Raw genomic sequence first — 19,891 nt, 5'->3', positions numbered from 1 at the left:
TGACGAAAATACCATTTATCGTACTTAGTAGCTTCCGTTCAAAGCTATTGAATTCATTTGTGTTAATTTTACCGATTTTCTCAAAAGTTTAGTGGTTTTAACGAATTTGTCCATATTTAATGATTTTTTAAAATCAAATTGTTGTTAAAAAAATTTTGTTAAAAAAAGAGTCTCATTGCTGTTAAAAACTTAATTGAAAAGAACTATTAATTGAATAGTTTTTAGTGGAAAGTTCCTTTTTAAAGGTTTCGACGCTTCTCTCGCTTCATTTTTTCGAAATTGCTCTTTTTGCCTGTTCTTCATTTCCTTAGGTAGCCTTAAATTGCTGACCGGTCCCATTAACGTGTAAAAGAGGATTAAATGAAGCGAATTGTCCTAAAATTTATGATATTTTCTTTTTCAAAGATTCTTCAAATTTTTCAGTTTTTGGTGTTCTTTTAGTCAACTTGTAACTTTTTCTCATCATTGATAGGTCCCACCAATCTTTTTGTGTTTCAAAATTATCATGTCTAATGATATCATGTCGTAACTGATATTTGTTGTTCGGACAATATGCGTTTTCATAAACGTATTTGAGTGGTGTATTTGTGTTTCTTTTTCTCTTCTCTTAGCACATTCGCGTAATAACAGATCCGAGTGTTTCATAACTCAATGTCGCCCAAAATGAACTTATTTTTTCTTCCAGTGAAATATAACTTGAGTTTTTGTAATTAAAAACTGATATAAAAATACACAATATTCAGGTAATAGCTAATGATTTTAATGGCTTCAAAAATTTGTGTTTTCTCAAATTGTTTTCAATTGTTTAAGTTTGTCTGCATCTTTTTGGTCCGTTCCTATGGCACTCACACCAAAGACATGTCCCATTGGTTTCATAAGGACTTTTTAGTAAACTTTCCAAAAATTATTTTATAAGCTAAATTCTTTTAACATTTTTCAAGTTATTTGGTTTAAAAAATATTGATTTATTTTTGAAATTTGCCTAATCATTTCCTCTCTTTGTCGACTTCTTACTTAGTCTCTTTATCTAAATTTTCGATCTGCGGCGTAGTTAGAGAAAAGTAACTTTGCGTAGTTGAGGTTTTATCTGATTGCATTTTGACGTTGTAACTAAGTGCTTTTAAATTTAGATATCGAATTTTTGCCGTTATATGTTTGTTTTTGCTTATTTTCGTGTTTGTTTTTGTCTTTTTAATGTGCAGATCTCATGGGCGCTGTAATGAGGCATGGCAATATTTAATTCGATTAGTAGTTTGGTTGTGTAACGATTTTTTTGAACTGAAGCATCTCTTTTTGTTATCTCTTCATTTGGTTGACGATTAAGTCAAAAGTGTAGATGAGCAAGGGTGGGTACATCATCTGCGAACGCACATTAACGAGCATCTTTTTTTGTTTCATTATTTAGACCTTTGTTTTGCATTAGATAACAGAATCCGTCAATTTTTGCTGCAGAAAGTGCCCAGAAAAAGGAAAGTCAGTTTAATTTTAAGAAACTAACCATAAACCGACTAGACTCAGACAGAATGCTATCAAAAAACAGGCGGGTTCATTTAATTTAGAGGTAGCTGTAATCTAGATAGTCTTTTATGGGTGCAACTATTAGCAGCAAGGAGGGGTTCTAACTCCCGACCTCCCTCGTAATAGATTGGAAAATCAAAAAAACCGGACATCAGGTCCTCGCGATAGCTATGCTTAGAATTAATTTTGTTTTACCAATACACTTAAATTCTGAACAGAGCAATTTAGGTAACGCAAAACATAAAGAATTTTAGACTATAAAAGTCACTCGATAAGTGAAATCGAAATCCAAAGAGTGTTCTAGAAAAAAACAATCAGGCAAAATTTTTTGCATAAGGCGGAAACACACGTTTACAATAGTTGATTCAAAATTCAAGAGCAAACATACCCAGCAGATTGCCGAAAGATAGCCGCCGTTGATTCCAAAAAGCATGATTGGGATTGAAAGAATAGAAGATATTGAAAAAAAAAATTTTGTATAAAAACATTTTTTGAGTCCGATTTATTTTGATGGCATTTCTCAGTTGAACATAACATCCTTCTGTTTCTTAGAGAGAGGCTACAGTGGCTACTATCAATACCAATAAGCATTAGAGATGGTAACTAAGACTTATAGGAACGACGTTCAAATAGCGGGCATCTAAAATTGGGCTCTATGGGTTTATCTCGTTTCTACTGCTGACTTCAATTTTCTTAAACTGACTCTGTTCATTTTGAATTGCTTTGCTGAGCAACTGATGTTCAAAATCATTTTTAGCAGAAAGAGAGAAGAGAGAAACTAGCATGGAGAAGTCAAAAAGATGTCACGTAAAATGTTGAAAAAGCGGCAAAATGAGGTAAAGCGGGTCTTTCCCATTATAGCCCCCCCCAGAAAATTATAACCCCCCAAAAAAATCAAGTCATAGCATACAATTAAATTCATCATTTATGCTTACATTTATTGGTTACAAGTTTTTGTTTTGTTCCAGTATCGAATGCTGGAATTTTCCAATCGCGTCATTATTTCATGGAACGGGTCCAGGTTTTTTCATTAAGTTCATAGGAGCCATTTCGTATTATCTCTGTAGCAGCTGAAATGCGGTTATGAGAAGTCAACTAAAATCAATTATAATGGGGAAGCCCATGTCATCATCCGGCGGCTCGCCTACAATGATTTCTGATTTTGTGTTAAAGAAGTGGTTATTAATTTCAGTGGCTCGCCTACATCGATTTCCGATTTTGTGTTAAAGAGGTGGTTATGAATTTTCATCTGGGGGGGGGGCTATAGGTTACATGCCCACTAAGCTGGGGGGGGCTATAATGGGAAAGACCCGGTAAAGCGATACAATTTTTTATTCGACGAAGTTAAAAAATAGGAGCGCTATAATAGCCGGCTGAGAAGATGAGGGTGGCTTTTAATAAAAATTAAATAAACTAACAGAAAAGTTTTTAAACGAATTCTGTGGTGGTCCTTAATGATTGAAGTTATTGTGAATGGTTAGGGCGAATAATTTTTCGGGGACACTATATATGCCTACTAGAGACTAATTTTCTCTTGAAACAATAAAATTCTGATTCTCTAGCAGTTTCGGTTGTCCATACACCCAGAGACTATAGAGAATGAACGAGAGCGGCAATTGACATAAAGATCTTGGGCTTGACCACGTTTTTCCAGGAGGAAAAACAAAATTGCCCACTCGACCATAAAGATATCCTGGAAGGTGCAAACAAAACCAATATTTTGATGTTCATTAAAAATATGTAACGATTTTTCATCAATTCTAATTTATCTTTTGGTAGCTTCAATTGTTCCAATCAAAAGATGCCGATGTTAACCCTTTTTGGATGAGTAAAAAGAAAATTGACTTTTTTGTTGAAATCAACTGGGCGAAATCAATTTACAAGGACACAGGCTGACAACCCAGAGTACTTCAGTGCTGAACCTACCTTTTGCAATATTGACTGGTACAATCAGTACTGAAACAGCATATTCACAACAAAAAAGATGGTCATTATATCCAGAAAAGAACAATATTCAGATTATTCAGAGTAAGTTCATCGTAAAAAAAAATACCGTGGAATTTTCGAAAATGTTGAAACATCTGTTGCATGTCAGAAAAATAAAGCAAAATGCATGCATTTTCGTTGAGACACGCTATCAAATAAAAGGGGTACATGCATACTGCATTCTGGGTGCAAACCGATACTGATGATGATACTGGATACTGATATGGGGAAGCCAGTCTTTTTGGGGTGCTTTCAGGGTGCGCAGGGTTTTCGTTCCAGTTGCAACGTGGTTTGTGCGTTCGCATTGATTCATAAACGAAATTTATTTTTTTGACCTTACGCGTCAATTAGCAGTTGTGTTCATGACCTCCCGGGCCAGTTTACAGGTGTATTCACGATCTTTCGGGTCACTTAGCAGGTGTATTCACCATCTACAGTGTCACTCAACAGGTGTGCTCTCGATTTTCCGGGTCACTTAATAGGTGCATTCACCATCTCCAGGGTCAATTAGCAGATGTATTCACGATCTTCTAGATCACTTAGTTGGATTGTTTACGGTCTCTCGGTAACTTAGCAGGTGTGTTTATGATCTCTCGAGCTACTTAGCAGCTGTGTTCACGATCTGCAATGTCACTTAGTAGTTGTTTTCACGTGGTGTGATATATTTTGATCTAGAAAAACCTGTGGTGTTACGTAGCATGATGTAAATCTACCTGTAGTGTGATTCTTATAATGTGAATATGCTTGTGTAGCGATGTAGTATGAAGTGAATATGCCTGTGTTGTATCGAATGCTGGAATTTTCCAATCGCCGTCATTATTTCATGGAACGGGTCCAGGTTTTTTCATTAAGTTCATAGGAGCCATTTCGTATTATCTCTGTAGCAGCTGAAATGCGGTTATGAGAAGTCAACTAAACTCAATTATAATGGGCAAGCCCATGTCATTATCCGGCGGCTCGCCTACAATGATTTCTGATTTTGTGTTAAAGAAGTGGTTATTAATTTCAGTGGCTCGCCTACATCGATTTCCGATTTTGTGTTAAAGAGGTGGTTATGAATTTTCATCTGGGGGGGGGCTATAGGTTACATGCCCACTAAGGTGGGGGGGGGCTATAATGGGAAAGACCCGGTAAAGCGATACATTTTTTTATTCGACGAAGTAAAAAAATAGGAGCGCTATGATAGCGGGCTGCGGGTGGCTTTTAATAAAAATTAAATAAACTATTAGAAAAGTTTTTAAACGAATTCTGTGGTGGTCCTTAATGATTGAAGTTACTGTGAATGGTTGGGGCGAATAATTTTTCGGGGACACTATATATGCCTACTAGAGACTAATTTTCTCTTGAAACAATAAAATTCTGATTCTCTAGCAGTTTCGGTTGTCCATACACCCAGAGACTATAGAGAATGAACGAGAGCGGCAATTGACATAAAGATCTTGGGCTTGACCACGTTTTTTCAGGAGGAAAAACAAAATTGCCCACTCGACCATAAAGATATCCTGGAAGGTGCAAACAAAACCAATATTTAGATGTTCATTAAAAATATGTAACGATTTTTCATCAATTCTAATTTATCTTTTGGTAGCTTCAATTGTTCCAATCAAAAGATGCCGATGTTAACACTTTTTGGATGAGTAAAAAGAAAATTGACTTTTTTGTTGAAATCAACTGGGCGACATCAATTTACAAGGACACAGGCTGACAACCCAGAGTAGTTCAGTGCTGAACCTACCTTTTGCAATATTGACTGGTACAATCAGTACTGAAACAGCATATTCACAACAAAAAAGACGGTCATTATATCCAGAAAAGAACACTATTCAGATTATTCAGAGTAAGTTCATCGTAAAAAAAAATACCGTGGAATTTTCGAAAATGTTGAAACATCTGTTGCATGTCAGAAAAATAATGCAAAATGCATGCATTTTCGTTGAGACACGCTATCAAATAAAAGGGGTACATGCATACTGCATTCTGGGTGCAAACCGATACTGATGATGATACTGGATACTGATATGGGGAAACCAGTCTTTTTGGGGTGCTTTCAGGGTGCGCAGGGTTTTCGTTCCAGTTGCAACGTGGTTTGTGCGTTCGCATTGATTCATAAACGAAATTTATTTTTTTGACCTTACGCGTCAATTAGCAGTTGTGTTCATGACCTCCCGGGCCAGTTTACAGGTGTATTCACGATCTTTCGGGTCACTTAGCAGGTGTATTCACCATCTACAGTGTCACTCAACAGGTGTGCTCTCGATTTTCCGGGTCACTTAATAGGTGCATTCACCATCTCCAGGGTCAATTAGCAGATGTATTCACGATCTTCTAGATCACTTAGTTGGATTGTTTACGGTCTCTCGGTAACTTAGCAGGTGTGTTTATGATCTCTCGAGCTACTTAGCAGCTGTGTTCACGATCTGCAATGTCACTTAGTAGTTGTTTTCACGTGGTGTGATATATTATGATCTAGAAAAACCTGTGGTGTTACGTAGCATGATGTAAATCTACCTGTAGTGTGATTCTTATAATGTGAATATGCTTGTGTAGCGATGTAGTATGAAGTGAATATGCCTGTGTTGTGAGATAATTTGATATGAATTTGCCTTCGGTGTGATGTAGTTTGATATGAATATACCCATGGTTTTATTTTGTATGATGTGAAAATGCCATCATTTTTTGGCTGACAATCAGGGCTGAAACTGGTTTAAAACAGAATGTTCTTTTGTATGACAATAGTCATACAATAACATTAATTAGGCTGGTATTTGTATGATCATAGTTTTGGACAGATCAAAATCAGTAATACAATTTTACTCTGAAAAAGGAGTGATCAGTGCATTTTTTCACATGAACAGATTATGTACAAGTGTAAAATTGTCTATATAATTCCCGGATTTACACTGGTTAAGTACTGAAGTGTTCTTTCTGGGGGCAAATCCCGGGAAGTGGCTGAACAGATATAATGGTACAAGTTGCTCTCAAACAGGAAATGGAGTGAGGGCTTGAAAACTCACAGAATATCGCCCTTGGCGTCGTCTGGACAGTTTAGGTAAACGGCATTAGATACTAGTATGGTTCAAATAATGTGACTTTATTAACAGCTAATCGTGTTTTAACAGTTCATCTGATTTCTCTGCAGAGAAAATTGCAGAAGTTTGTGGGTCAGAAATAGCTAGCGAAAACTAAAGGACCAGAAGGACTATATGAGCTACAACCAATTTTGCAATCATTTTCTGCACTATAGGTGAGTGTTTGCGACGGTTGATTTCCCGCTGTGCACCTGATAGAACAACATAGCTCCACAATAATTGGACTGCGACTTATGATGCTCGGGTTTTCACCAGTTTATCCTATTCCTGGAGAATATTCCTATTCCAAACTTTGCAATTTCTGAAAGACTATCTTTTTTTAAAGAAATATTTGTGCTGCATATAGTTGGAAACGACACGAATATAGCGACAGGGGTAACAAATTGCGGCCAATGCCTAACTGGGAATGGTTACCTTTAATAACAAAAAGACGTTAAAGTTCTAATTTTAAATTGATTGAATAACGATTGGGCCAATGATTCTTGGTTTATAACTTATAACAAGTTTTAAACTAGTGTTTTACCAGATTATGCCCTTTATGCTCAAAAACCTTGATCACCCCTCACCCCCACGCCCAAGACGGATATCATCATCTGTATTTAATATGTTTATACCCTCATAAATGTATATAATATTGCAATGCCAACTACCACCTATATATAGCCCATTGCTAATGCAAATCATATTTAAGTATTCACACACGCTAAGCCAATTTGTTTTTTTGAGAGGAAAGCAAACTGTTCAATTTGCATTTACACCAGGTGAAACACAGCAATCGAAAGGCAATTAGCACTAATCATTAGTGAATAACTATATCTGACGTGACTTGCAATGTTTTGATCATTGTGATTCGCATGATGACGTGTATACGGCGGATTTTGTTCTCTTGGGAAAGGATTAACAGTTGTGCCTAGAAGGTTACCCCCACTTTTGCTACCCCCGCCATTGTCCCTGCCATCACTCTCCCCTCCCCCGTTAATGGGTGGGGGGTTCTGAGGGTCGTCCACAAATTGACAGCCCTGAGTTTTTGGAGCTCTAAGAACAAAATTTTATACTGAATTTATGCCAATAAGAAGGAATTTATTATGCCTGAGAAGATGGGCGTTGGTGACTGTATTCATTACCTGTATACATACGGCTGTTCTAAGCTTAATTCGTACCCCACTCCCTTCAAGCATTTGATGTGTTTGTAGAAAAATTTTGTCCGGAGTCCCTTTGCAAACTTATTTGTTGTGTCGCAATTAAACAGTTTTTCTGATTAAAATTAAGTACACTGATTTCATAAAAGATAATTTCCAAAGAATTAAGAACATAGCCGACAGAGAGCCGAACAATAGCTGGTATTTAGCCCTTGGTGTTGATAGGGATCAAAATAGAGAGAGAAAAAATTACAAGTTGGCTGATTTTCGACAAAGTGTCGAGGAGTTATCAAATTTTGTTATAGCTCTGTTTATATTACCCAACTCAGAACTCAACCTCTAAATTAACATAGCTGGCAAGTTGCCAGAGAGTAGTTGCGAGAGCTTTCTAGGTCTGGAGTCTCAAAAAGATAGTAAAAGAAACAGACCAAAAAAATAACTTCTTTTAATTAAATACTGGGATTTTATACTTTGATGCAGAATCTGTTCAACTTATTGCTGCTTATATTAGCTGCTCTCAAATAACTTTCAGGTCGAATGACAGACACTTACTTGAGTTTATCTCTTTGAATTAAAATAAAGAAAAGTCCATTTGAGAGTGAGGTTAATCATGTGTGACTAAAAACTTATACACGCGATTGAACAAAAATGTCGCTCCACTAAGAGTGAAAAAGGACGTCACGCACGTGAAGCAAATAAAATTTGCATGAGTAAATCAACGAAAAGAACAATTGAAGTGTTTGTGACGTCATATGGTCGTTACGAAAATCTTGACGGCGAAAAGGAAAAGATAGCAGGACGAATCCTGAAACAATTGACATAATTTTTACTGACTAAACAGCAAATTAGACCTAAACTGGAGCACGAATGTATTAGAAGAACCATTTAGACAAAAATATCATAAAAAGTTGAAACACAGTGGAAATTAATGTCAAATTAAGTCATTTGAACAAAAAACCACCAGCAAGAAAGCAACTTTTTTTCCAAACACCGTTTTCTCACTCAGCTTCAAGATTAGAGCCAAAAACTTCTCGCCAAAATACACTCAATCCATTTCCTGTTTTGGAGGGACCAAAATCTTCAATTCAGTAAGACTTCAAAAAACTGTGAAAATGTATGAACAGATCCTAAAAAAGGCAGCAACCCAATACAACTCAATTTTTGTAACTATTCTGTTTCTCTCCCCCCAGTTGTTTTCATGACCCCCAGTTACAATTGATACGCTGTCACATAGCACGTTACTATGTAAAAAAAGCACGTGCGCCTGGGGGTCATAAAAAATGATGCTCACTAAGGGGCGGGCGAAACAGAAATCTCGCTTTGCGGCTGTGTAATACGTTAGAACTGCTATTCGAAATTCTCCACTGACTTTCGCTATCGTGAACTTTAATGTTTATCGCATTATAAGCTGTCTCTCGTGTTGTATCAATTTTTTTAGTTGGCTAATTCGATATTGATAGTAAACCTCTATTCTATAGTCGATAAAGTAAGAAAGCTAAATCAAAACCAGCAACTGATGCTAAGCAAAAACGCGAACGAAAAGTAAATTTATTAGAAAACAGCAGTGCAAGTAGGGAATCGGCCATACTGTTTTCCAAAGGACCAAAATGTGCATTAAAAACAATTAAGAGAAATCCAATAAAAAGAGTAAGAAATAAGACTAGTTTAAATGCTGAAAACGCAGAAAAAAAACAAAATCAAGAAAAAAACTCTTGTTCAAACGCGGTTTATCGCTCATTCTCAAAAACAAAGGTAAACATTTAAATGGGTAAAGTTTTTACGCTCCAAATTTACTTTTTTGCTCATTGTTCTGGTGCGGCACGATTGAAACCACCACTCAAATTTGGGCTCAAACATCATTAATGTTTAAACTGATCTTATAACAAAACATACGGGAGGTTGGAATAGTTAATGGAGGATGGGGGTAGGTGCGAATTAAGGCTGTAGGGGTTGGCTGGCGGCGTGGAAGCTTTTTTCGGGAGCTGATGATCAGGAGGGAGCTGATGATCAGGATTTTTTCAGGAGGGATCTGATGTTGGAGGCAGCATACAAAGAGAGTACTCAGGTAGATGGGGGGATACGGGACAGGTGTGTGGGGCTGGATGCAGGAGCAGGAGGGTACGGGTAGGGGGAGTGAGTTCAAAGAGTTTGTTATCTGGTTAGATCGTTTTACCTTTTCACCCTGAGTCGCCTTTATTATACATTAGAAACCGAGCTTTTTTAAAATCCAATGTCATCAGAAGACAAATGTGCAGCTCACGAACAGTCGCTTCTCGCTTGCTCTTTTCGCTTTGCTTTATTTAAAATGGACAATTCGGTTAACACTGCAGATGGATTGTGTAAACAACTTGATCAATTGCATGTTCAGCCTGAATTAAAACCTTTCCTTAACCAAATGTGCAACAATTTAAAATATAAAGAGAATCAAATAACTAATTTACAAAATGAAATGCACTACTTGCGGTCTACAATAAACGAAGTCGAAAGATATTCTTCTCAAGACACTATTATTTTCTGAAATTGACCATTTGTCTCAAATGCCAATGTTACTACTGATATGGTCAACTTCATAAACGGATTTTCATGTGGACTACTGAGAGGCTGATCTGGTAGCTTGTCATGAACTGGGAAAAATTGTTGATCCGAGGGATCCACCAGCAATAATAGCTAAGTTCATAAATTTTAACCAAAAAAAGTCGCATTTGGGGTCGAAAAAAATTGCTTGCTGAATACAAAAATCCACTTAATAACAAATCGGTTTTTATGGATGAGAGGTTAATTAAAAGGGACAAAGAACTTCTGGACTACGCTTTTGAAAATGGTTTAAAAACTGAACAATAATAGTCAGCCTAAAATTCTGTGCAAATCGGAGAAAAGGTAAGACCTATGTCAATTAACTCAAACTTGATATCGACGACTATATCAAGGCAAAAATTGTTAATAACGAAGTGATTATCACAAAAACAAGCCAATATTCAAGTTTTCTAGGGAAATGCCGCAAAGACAGATGAACACGCCAGCTGCCAAACCACATGTGCCTTCAAGTCCATCTTATGAAATCAATTCGACCATTCAGTAGCTGCAAGAAATGTCTCTCGTATTACCTTTATGATGGAATATTTAATAGGAACAAGAATAAGAACAAAAATCTTTTTGATGCTTACAACAGTTTTCTCAATAAAACACTGAGAAAAGCCTAGATATTGATTCAACAAATATTAGCGATTTTTGTGTTCCATTGGGAAAAAGTTATTTGAAGCATTTGGATCAACTGCTCTGAAAAAGCCCTGCAAATTAAGACATCAAAACTCTTTTTTGTTCGAACTATTACTGCAAACGACGTATGCAAGGCAATAAAATATTTAAAGAATAAAAACAGTTTTGGTCATGATGACATATGTTATGAGGTTCTAAAATTTTCTATATCAGTTTTTTCAGACTTCCTTGGCAGCATTTATATCTCCTGCTTCTCAGTGGGCTTTTCTACACAAACATGGAAAAATGCGAATGTAAAACCACTTCATAAAAATTTTGAGCCCAATTCTTTCAGACCCGTAAATTTGCTAAGTTCTTTTCCTAAGGTCTTTGAAAAAATAAAATTTTTTCGAATCTTTTCTTTTATACAGACACATAAGTTGTTGTCGACTCAGCATTGCGATTTTCAGCCAAGGCAATCTTGCATGGAGGCCCTAATACATATCAGTGAATTTATGTGCAGAGTGTGTGACAGCAAAGAGGAAGTAGGATTCTCATGTGTTATTTACATTGAAAAAGCGTTCGATACTGTTGATCATGACCTTTGGACTCTAAAATTGAAGTGGTACGGTTTCCGAGTTGTTTTCCTAGATTTTTTGAGAGATTAATTAAATGACAGGCAGCAATACACACTGACTAATTTTGATCGTTCAAAGTCAAACAAAAATTAAATGTGGTGTCCCACACGGCTCAGTCTTGGGCCCGCTACTGTTCTTGATTTATATTAATCATCTTGAAAATTCCCGCGGATCAAATGAAATTGTTCTCTTTGCTGATGATACAACAAAGTTTACAAGCTCAACGGACAAAAAGGACAATTTTGTTGATGGTATTAAGAGACCCTTTGAATGGTTTAGCTCCAATGAATTGGGGGTGAGTACGACAAATGTAACCTGATGTGTTTTGGAAATAACAATTGTCGCCCTAAACTTGTCATCGATAACACTTTGATTAAAGAATTCGACCAATAAAAAAACCTAGGTCTCAGTTTAGATAGAAATTTGACATTTAAACAGGAGTTATAAAAAGTTTGCTCTAAACTTTTACGCTTTGGCGGTGTTGTTTTCTGAACAAAAAATTTCTTCTCGCAAAATCATCTCAGTTCCTTTTTTACTGCATTCGCTGTAACAGATTTCGGTGTCACATCTTATGCGGGAACACGAAATATAAACCGTTTTTGAGCTTTTTTTGAAAGAAACTTCTCTGCAAATTTTTAAGCAAATAACAAAAAGATTACTTAACAAGCATTTAGACTTACTGTGTCTGGAAAACAGAAGGATAACTCGCACTTCTAAAATCAAGCTTCTGTCGAGCTTTCCATTTGCTTCAAATTGGATGAGAAAATTGCTTAATCAGCGAATTAGGGTTGCTCATAATTTTCCTTGCTCAAGCATGTTTTGCCGACAAACCTATACAGTTTTAGAGAAATTGAGTGAATTTTTTTGTTAAATTTGGCTGAATTCTCTTTTATGCGGTCTTCCTGGGTTACCGCTTGATGAGAAGTACTTTTCTTTGGTAATAGCTCCAGGCAGTTATCCGATTAACTTTTCGATTGACTGTTGCTGGTTACTTTCCACGGATCAAATGGAACTGTTCTCTTTGCTGATGTTACAACGATATTTACGAGCTCAACGGACAAAAAGGACAATTTTGTTAAAGATATCAAGAGAACCTTTGAATGATTTAGCGTCAATGAATTGGGGATGACCACGACAAACATAAACTGATGTGTTATGGAAATAAAAACTGTCGCCTTAAACCTTTCCTCGATAACACCTCGAATAAAATGTCGACCAATGTAAAAACCTAGGTCTCAGTTTAGATCGAAATTTGACAATTAGACAGCATGTAAATAAAGTTTGCTCTAAACTTCCACAGTTTGGCGGTGTTGTGTACCGTGGAAGCAATTTTTTCTCGCAAACTAAACTCAATTCCTTCTATACTGGATTCGCTAAATCTAGTACTGGATACGGTCTATTAGAATACGGCAATAAATCTAATAAAATGTTCTCCATGAGATAATGATATGTCAAAGAAGAATGCTTAGAGTTATTTTCTTCCAGAGAAAAACAGATTTCGGTGTCACTTCTTATGCAGGGTCACGGAATATTAACCGTTTATGAGCTTTTCTTGAGAGAAATTTTTCCGGAAACTATTAAGAAAGTAACAAACATATCAGCTAACAAGCAACTAAACTTACAGTGACTGGAAAACAGATGGCTAACTTGCATTTCTAAAATCAGGCTTCTGCCGATTTTTCCATTTGCTTCAAACTGGATGAGAAAATTGCTTAAACAGCGAATAAGCGTTGCATAAAATTTTACTTGCCTGAGCAGATTTTTGTCAAAATCCAAATCAAGCTTAGAGATAATGAGTTTGAGTTTTAAAATTTGTTAAACATTTTTCAAATGCATACGCCATCAATAACCGCGAATTGGAAAGACTTTTTGTGAACTAGCATCAAGTTTTTTTGTTTAATTTAGCTGAATTCTCATTTATGCTGTCCTCCTGGGTTACCGCTTGATGAGAGCTACTTCTCCGTGGTAATCCTTCCAGGCGGTTTTTTTCCGATTATTTTTTTTAGTGGCTGTTGCTGGTTAGTTTCCATGGATCAAATGAAAATGTTCTCTTTGCTGATGTTACAACGATTTTTACGAGCTCAACGGACAAAAAGAACAATTTTGTTAAGGATTTTAAGAGAACCTTTGAATGGTTTAGCGTCAATGAATTTGGGATGACTACGACAAACATAACCTGATGTGTTTTGGAAATAAAAACTGTCGCCTAAGCTTTTCCTCGATAACACATTGATTAAAATGTCGACCAATGTAAAAACCTAGGTCTCAGTTTAGATAGAAATTTGACAATTAGACAGCATGTATATAAAGTTTGCTCTAAACTTCCAAAGTTTGGCGGTGTTGTGTACCGTGGAAGAAATTTTTTCTCGCAAAATAAACTCAATTCCTTCTATACTGCAACCGCTAAACCTAGTATTGGATACGGTCTATTAGAATACGGCAATACATCTAAAACATGTTTTCAATGAGATAATGATATGTCAAAGAAGAATGATTAGAGTTATTTTCTTCCTGAGAAAAACAGATTTCAGTGTCACTTTTTATGCAGGATCACGGAATATTAACCATTTATGAGCTTTTCTTGAGAGAATTTTTTCGGAAACTTTTAAGAAAGTAACAAACATATCAGCTAACAAGCAATTAAACTTACAGTGACTTGCAAACAGATGCCTAACTTGCATTTCTAAAATCAGACTTCTGCGGATTTTTCCTTTTGCTTCAAATTGGATGAGAAAATTGCTTAAACAGCGAATTGGAGTTGCTCATAATTTCCCTTGTTCGTTGCCCGTGCAGATTTTTGTCAAAAAACCAAATCAAATTTAGAGATAAGGAGTTTGAGTTTTAAAATTTGTTAAACTTTTTACAAATGCGTACGTCTTCAATAATCGCAAAATTGAAAGACATTTTTGTGAACTAGCATCACGGTTTTTTGTTTAATTTAGCTGAATTCTCCTTTATGCGGTCCTCCTGGGTTACCGCTTGATGAGACGTACTTCTCATTGGTAAACCTTCCAGGCGGTTTTTATCCGATTATTTTTTTAGTGGCTGTTGCTGGTTAATTTCCTCGGATCGAATGAAATTGTTCTTTTTGCTGATGATACAACAATGTTTACGAGCTCAACAGACAATACAAAAATTCTGTTGATGGTAATAAGAGGCCCTTTGAATTGGTTAGCGCCAACAAAAATTGACGGTGACTACGATAAAAGTAACCTGATGTGTATTAGAAATATAAACTGTTGCCCTACACCTTTCCTCGATAAGACTTTTTTTGAAGAAATCGACCAACGTAAGTACCTAGGTCTCATTTTAGATGGAAAATTGACAATTAGACAGCTTGAATATAAAGTTTGCTCTATACTTCAACAGTTTGGCGGTGTTGTGCACCGAGGAAGAAATTTCCTCTCGCCAATCAATTCCTTTTTTTCTATACTGCATTCGTTAAATCTGATATTGGGTACGGTCTAATAAAATACGGCAAGACATCTAAAAATATTTTGAATGAGATTTTGTTCTGTCAAAGAAGACCGATTAGAGTTAATTTTTCCTGAGAAAAACAATTTTCGGTGTCACTTCTTATGCAGGATCACGGAAAATTAACAGTTTACGGGCTTTTCTTGAATGAAAATTTTCTGGAAATTTTTAAGAAAGTAACAAACAGATCAGTTAACAAGCAACTCAACATACAGTGACTAGAAAAACCGAAGGCTAACTTGCATTTCTAAAATCAGGTTTCTGCCGATTTTTCCATTTGCTTCAAATTGGATGAAAAAATTGCTTAAACAGCGAATTACAGTTGCATATAGTTTTCCTTGCTCAGTCAGTTTTTTGCCAAAAAACCTAATAAGTTTAGAGATAATGAGTTTGAGTTTTAAATTTTGTTAAAAATTTTACAAATGGTACGTCATCAATAATCGCGAAATTGAAAGACTTTTTTGAGAACTAGCATCACGTTTTTTGTTTAATTTAGCTGAATTCTCCTATATGCGTTCCGCCTGGGTTACCGCTTGATGAGACCTACTTCTCTCTCCTTCCAGGCAGTTTTCATCCGATTTATTTTTTGAGTGGCTGTTGCTGGTTAATTTCCGCAGATCAATTTAAATTGATCTCTTCGCTGGCGATACAACAATGTTTACGAGCTCAGTGGACTAAAAGGAAATGTTTGTTTATGGTATGAGGAGGCCCTCTGAATTGTTTAGCGCCAACAAAAATTGACGGTTACTACGACGATTGTAACCTGATATATTTTGGAAATAAAAACTGCCGCCCTAGACATCTCTTGATAACACTTTGATTAAAGAAACTGACCAATGTAAGTACCTAGGTCTCATTTTCGATGTAAAATTGACATTTAGACAGCATGTATATAAAGTTTGCTCTAACTTTTTACAGTTTGGCGGTTTTGTGTACCGAGCAAAAAAATTCTTTTCGTGAAATCAACTCATTTCCTTCTATACTGCATTCTCTAAATCTGGTACTGGGTACGGTCTATTAGAATACGGCAATTTATCTACAATTCTTTTGAATGAGATTTTGATGTGTGAAGAAGAATGATTAGAGCTATTTTTCTCCTGAGGAGAACAGATTTTCTGTCACTTCTGATGCGGAATCACGGAATATTAACCGTTTATGAGCTTTGCTTGAAAGAAATTTTTCTGGAAACTTTAAAGCAAGTAACAAACAGATGATTTAACAAGCAACTCGACTTACAGTGTCTCGAAAACAAAGACTAATTCGCAGTTCTAAAACCAAGCTTCTGCCGAGTTTTCCATTCGCTTCAAATTGGAGGAGAAAATTGCTTAATCAGCGAATTAGTGTTGCTTATAATTTTCCTTGCACAAGCATATTTTGCCGACAAAACCAATCAATTTTAGAAATATTGAGTTTCAGTTTTACAGTTTTGTTAAACATTTTACAGATGCGTACGTCATCCACATATTTGTGAACTAGCAACACATTTTTGCTTAATTTAGCTGAATTTTTTTGATGCTTTCTTCCTGGGTTACCGCTTGATGAGACGTACTTCTCTTTTGTAATCCCTACAGGCAGTTTTCATCTAATTTTTTCTCACATTGACTGTTGCTGGTTAATTCCCGCGGATCAAATAAAAATTTGGTTCCTTTTGCTGATGATGCAACAATGTTTACAAGCTCAACGGACAAAACGAAAATTTTGTGGATGATAATAAGTGGCCCATTGAATTTTTTAGCGCCAACAAAAATTGACGGTGACTACGACAACTGTAACCTGACGTGTTTCGGAAACAAAACTGTCGCCCTACACCTTTCCTCGATAAGACTTTGATTGAAGAAATCGATCAATGTAAGTGCCTAGGTCTCATTTTAGATAGACAATTGACAATTAGACAGTATGTATATAAAGTTTGCTGTATACTTCCACAGTTCGGCGCTGTTGTGTACCGAGGAAAAAATTTCCTCACGCGAAATCAACCTATTTACTTGAATACTGCATTCGCTAAGTCTGGCATTGGATACGGTCTAATAGAATACGGCAATACATCTAAAAATATTTTGAATGAATTATTGTTCTGTCAAAGAAGACCGATTAGAGTTAATTTTTCCTGAGAAAAACAATTTTCGTTGTCACTTCTTATGCAGGATCACGGAAAATTAACAGTTTACGGGCTTTTCTTGAATGAAATTTTTCTGGAAATTTTTAAGAAAGTAACAAACAGATCAGTTAACAAGCAAATCGATTTACAGTGTCTGGAAAACAGAAGGCTAACTCGCAGTTCTAAAATCCATCTTCTGCAGAATTTTCGATTCGCTTCAAATTAGATGAGAAAATCGCTTGAACAGCGAATTAGTGTTGCATATAATTTTTTTTGCTCAAGCGGACTTTTGCCGACAAACCTTATCGAGTTTAGAGATAATGAGTTCTACAGTTTTGTTAAACATTTTACAAATACGTACGTTATCGTAATCGCGTAGTTGAAAGACTTTTTTTTCTAATTTTAGCATCAAATTTTTCGTTTAATTGAGCTGAATTCTCCTTTATGCGGTCTTCCTGGGTTACCGCTTGATGGGCTACTTCTCTTTGGTAATGCCTCCAGGCAATTTTTATCGGATTATTTTTTCGATTGACTCTTGCTGGTTAATTTCAATTCAAATTCAAATTCAAAATTAGAACCCAGGATGAAGTCTACGACCCAAGAAAGGTTTTGGCCAGACCGACTTGGTTCGCGGACAGGGGGTCCGGTGCGACCGTCCACAATGATCTGGAAAAAATTTGGGTCGCGCCTTCCGTCTGGCCTTCCGTCTGTTCAGTCTGGCGAATACCCAGATTTCGGTCTGGCCAATACCCATATTTCGGTCTGTTTGGTCTGGCCAATACCCAAATTTCGGCCTGTTCGGTCTGGCCAATACCCAAATTTCGGTCTGTTCGATCGGGCCAATACCCATATTTTGGTTTGTTCGGTCTGGCCAATACCCATATTTCGGTCTGTTCGGTCTGGCCAATACCCATATTTCTGTCTGTTCGGTCTGGCCAATACCCATATTTCGGTCTGTTCGGTCTGGCCAATACCTAATTTCAAGGCCTAGAGGTCCAGCCAAATAAGAGCCAAATTGTATAAATGCGTGCTGTATTGACTGTTTTTCAAAATAGCAGCCCATAAATGGTAAACGACATCTACTTCTAGATGATTAGAATACTTCATTAACCTTCTTTTGAAATTTGCATTTGTCTTTAAATCGACATTTGTGTTGTTTTTTCAATAATTTCTTTTTAAAATCTCATATACAATTGTCATTCAAAAAATGAAACGAATAAATTATAAATTTTATTGGACACTTTTTTGTTACACATTTTTATTTTATTAAACACGTTCAAATGAGTCTGGCCAATGGTCTGGACAACGGTCTGGCGGATGGTCTGGCCTACGGTCTGGACAATGGTCTGGCCTAAGGTCTGTTCGGTCTGGCAATTAATCTTGACAACGGTCTGGCGGATGGTCTGGCCTACGGTCTGTACAATGGTCTGGCCTAGGGTCTGTTCGGTCTGGCCATTGGTCTGGACAACGGTCTGGCCGATGGTCTGGACAACGGTCTGGCCTAAAGTCTGTTCGGTCTGCCCAATGGTCTGGACAATGTCTGGTCAGTCTGGCCAATGGTGTCCAAAGTCTGTTCAGTCTGGCCAATGGTGGCCAAAGTCTGCTCGGTCTGGCCAATAGCTATCTTTGGGTATTGTCGGTCTGGCCAATGCCTGTTTTGAGTGTGGTCGGTCTGGCCAAGACCTGTCGTGGGTCGCGGACTTCATCCTGGGAAGCGCTCCATCTGAGTCACGATTGGAAGACCTCCGGCGTTCTAGACTGAAGCATTTACCACTCGGATATCCAAACCTAAGCACTTCGAGTTGTATAAAGACAGCGCTTCAAAACATCAAAATAAATGAATTGCTAGGAAAAAGAGAGCTCCTAAATAATGACCGCTGGGTAGCTGACGGCGTCAGATATTGAATAAAGTTTTGTAGACATTGTCAAGACATGCAGCCTCAAAACTAAATTTGCATATCTAAAAGTTGCAATACGCAAATTTAGGTTTGAAGCTGCATAAAAGAAACATAAACCGACTAATGTCGGAAGAATTGCTCTAGAACGACAGGCGGGTAGAAAAACATTTGACCCCGCCGGGATTCAACCACGGCCCTCCCGATCCATAACTTCGTTCAAGAGCAATTAATAAAAATATATTGTTCATACTTGTAACAGCCTCTTGTGATACCCGGCCTCTTCCCACACAAAGCCTTGAAATTGTCATTGGTGAGCAAGGCCTCTTTGTCTCGCATTATTTCTGGTGCGTACTGACACACAATTGTTGAGTTGCGACCTTTGATCTTTTTCCCACATCCAATTTCTTTCACTTTGCTCGAAATCATCTGAAAAATTTTGTTTTATTTGTCGAATCATTAACGCCATGTGCCCCAAAGACACAACAGTCACCATCACTTATCAAGTCGTATCCGTGCTTCTATGGGTTGAAAAAATTATGAAATCGCCAGTATTCGGAGCGCAGACGAAAAATAATCCCTTATTTGTTTGACTATAACACATTTTTTGATAAATTAGGCTGAAAATCGAAGAACACAAAGTCAACTGGGCTAAGAGGTCATATGCAACACAACTGCGTTAAACCCTCGTTATGACCTTATTACAAACTTACAAACAGCTGCAAACATTGCACTATTGAAATCAACTTCAAAAGTTCTCAAAAGAATCTCAGTATCGTTAATAATTTCACTTTTAAAGCGGGCTCGATCCGATCCGCTCTATTTTCCTATTCATTACGTGGCAAATGTAGAATTTTTC

The 19,891-nt window shown here is 36.8% G+C and overlaps 1 protein-coding gene across 1 annotated transcript in view; it reads right to left on the bottom strand.

Annotated features, from left to right (window-relative positions):
* LOC142348410 (uncharacterized) overlaps positions 1 to 19,463 on the bottom strand; it is a 73,973-nt gene extending 54,510 nt beyond the window's left edge. Inside the window, exon 1 of the mRNA XM_075399765.1 lies at positions 19,286 to 19,463. Within this exon, the coding sequence (XP_075255880.1) occupies positions 19,286 to 19,461 (176 nt within the window). The 5' untranslated portion in view covers positions 19,462 to 19,463. The remainder of the gene's footprint in view (positions 1 to 19,285) is intronic.
* Between the last annotated feature and the right edge of the window lie 428 nt (positions 19,464 to 19,891).

This window comes from Convolutriloba macropyga, chromosome 10 (genome assembly GCF_964194025.1).
Source record: "Convolutriloba macropyga chromosome 10, txConMacr16.3, whole genome shotgun sequence".
NCBI classification, from domain to species: Eukaryota; Metazoa; Xenacoelomorpha; order Acoela; family Convolutidae; genus Convolutriloba; species Convolutriloba macropyga.
Note: the sequence above shows the minus strand (reverse complement) of the source record. Positions and strands in the feature narration are given on the sequence as shown.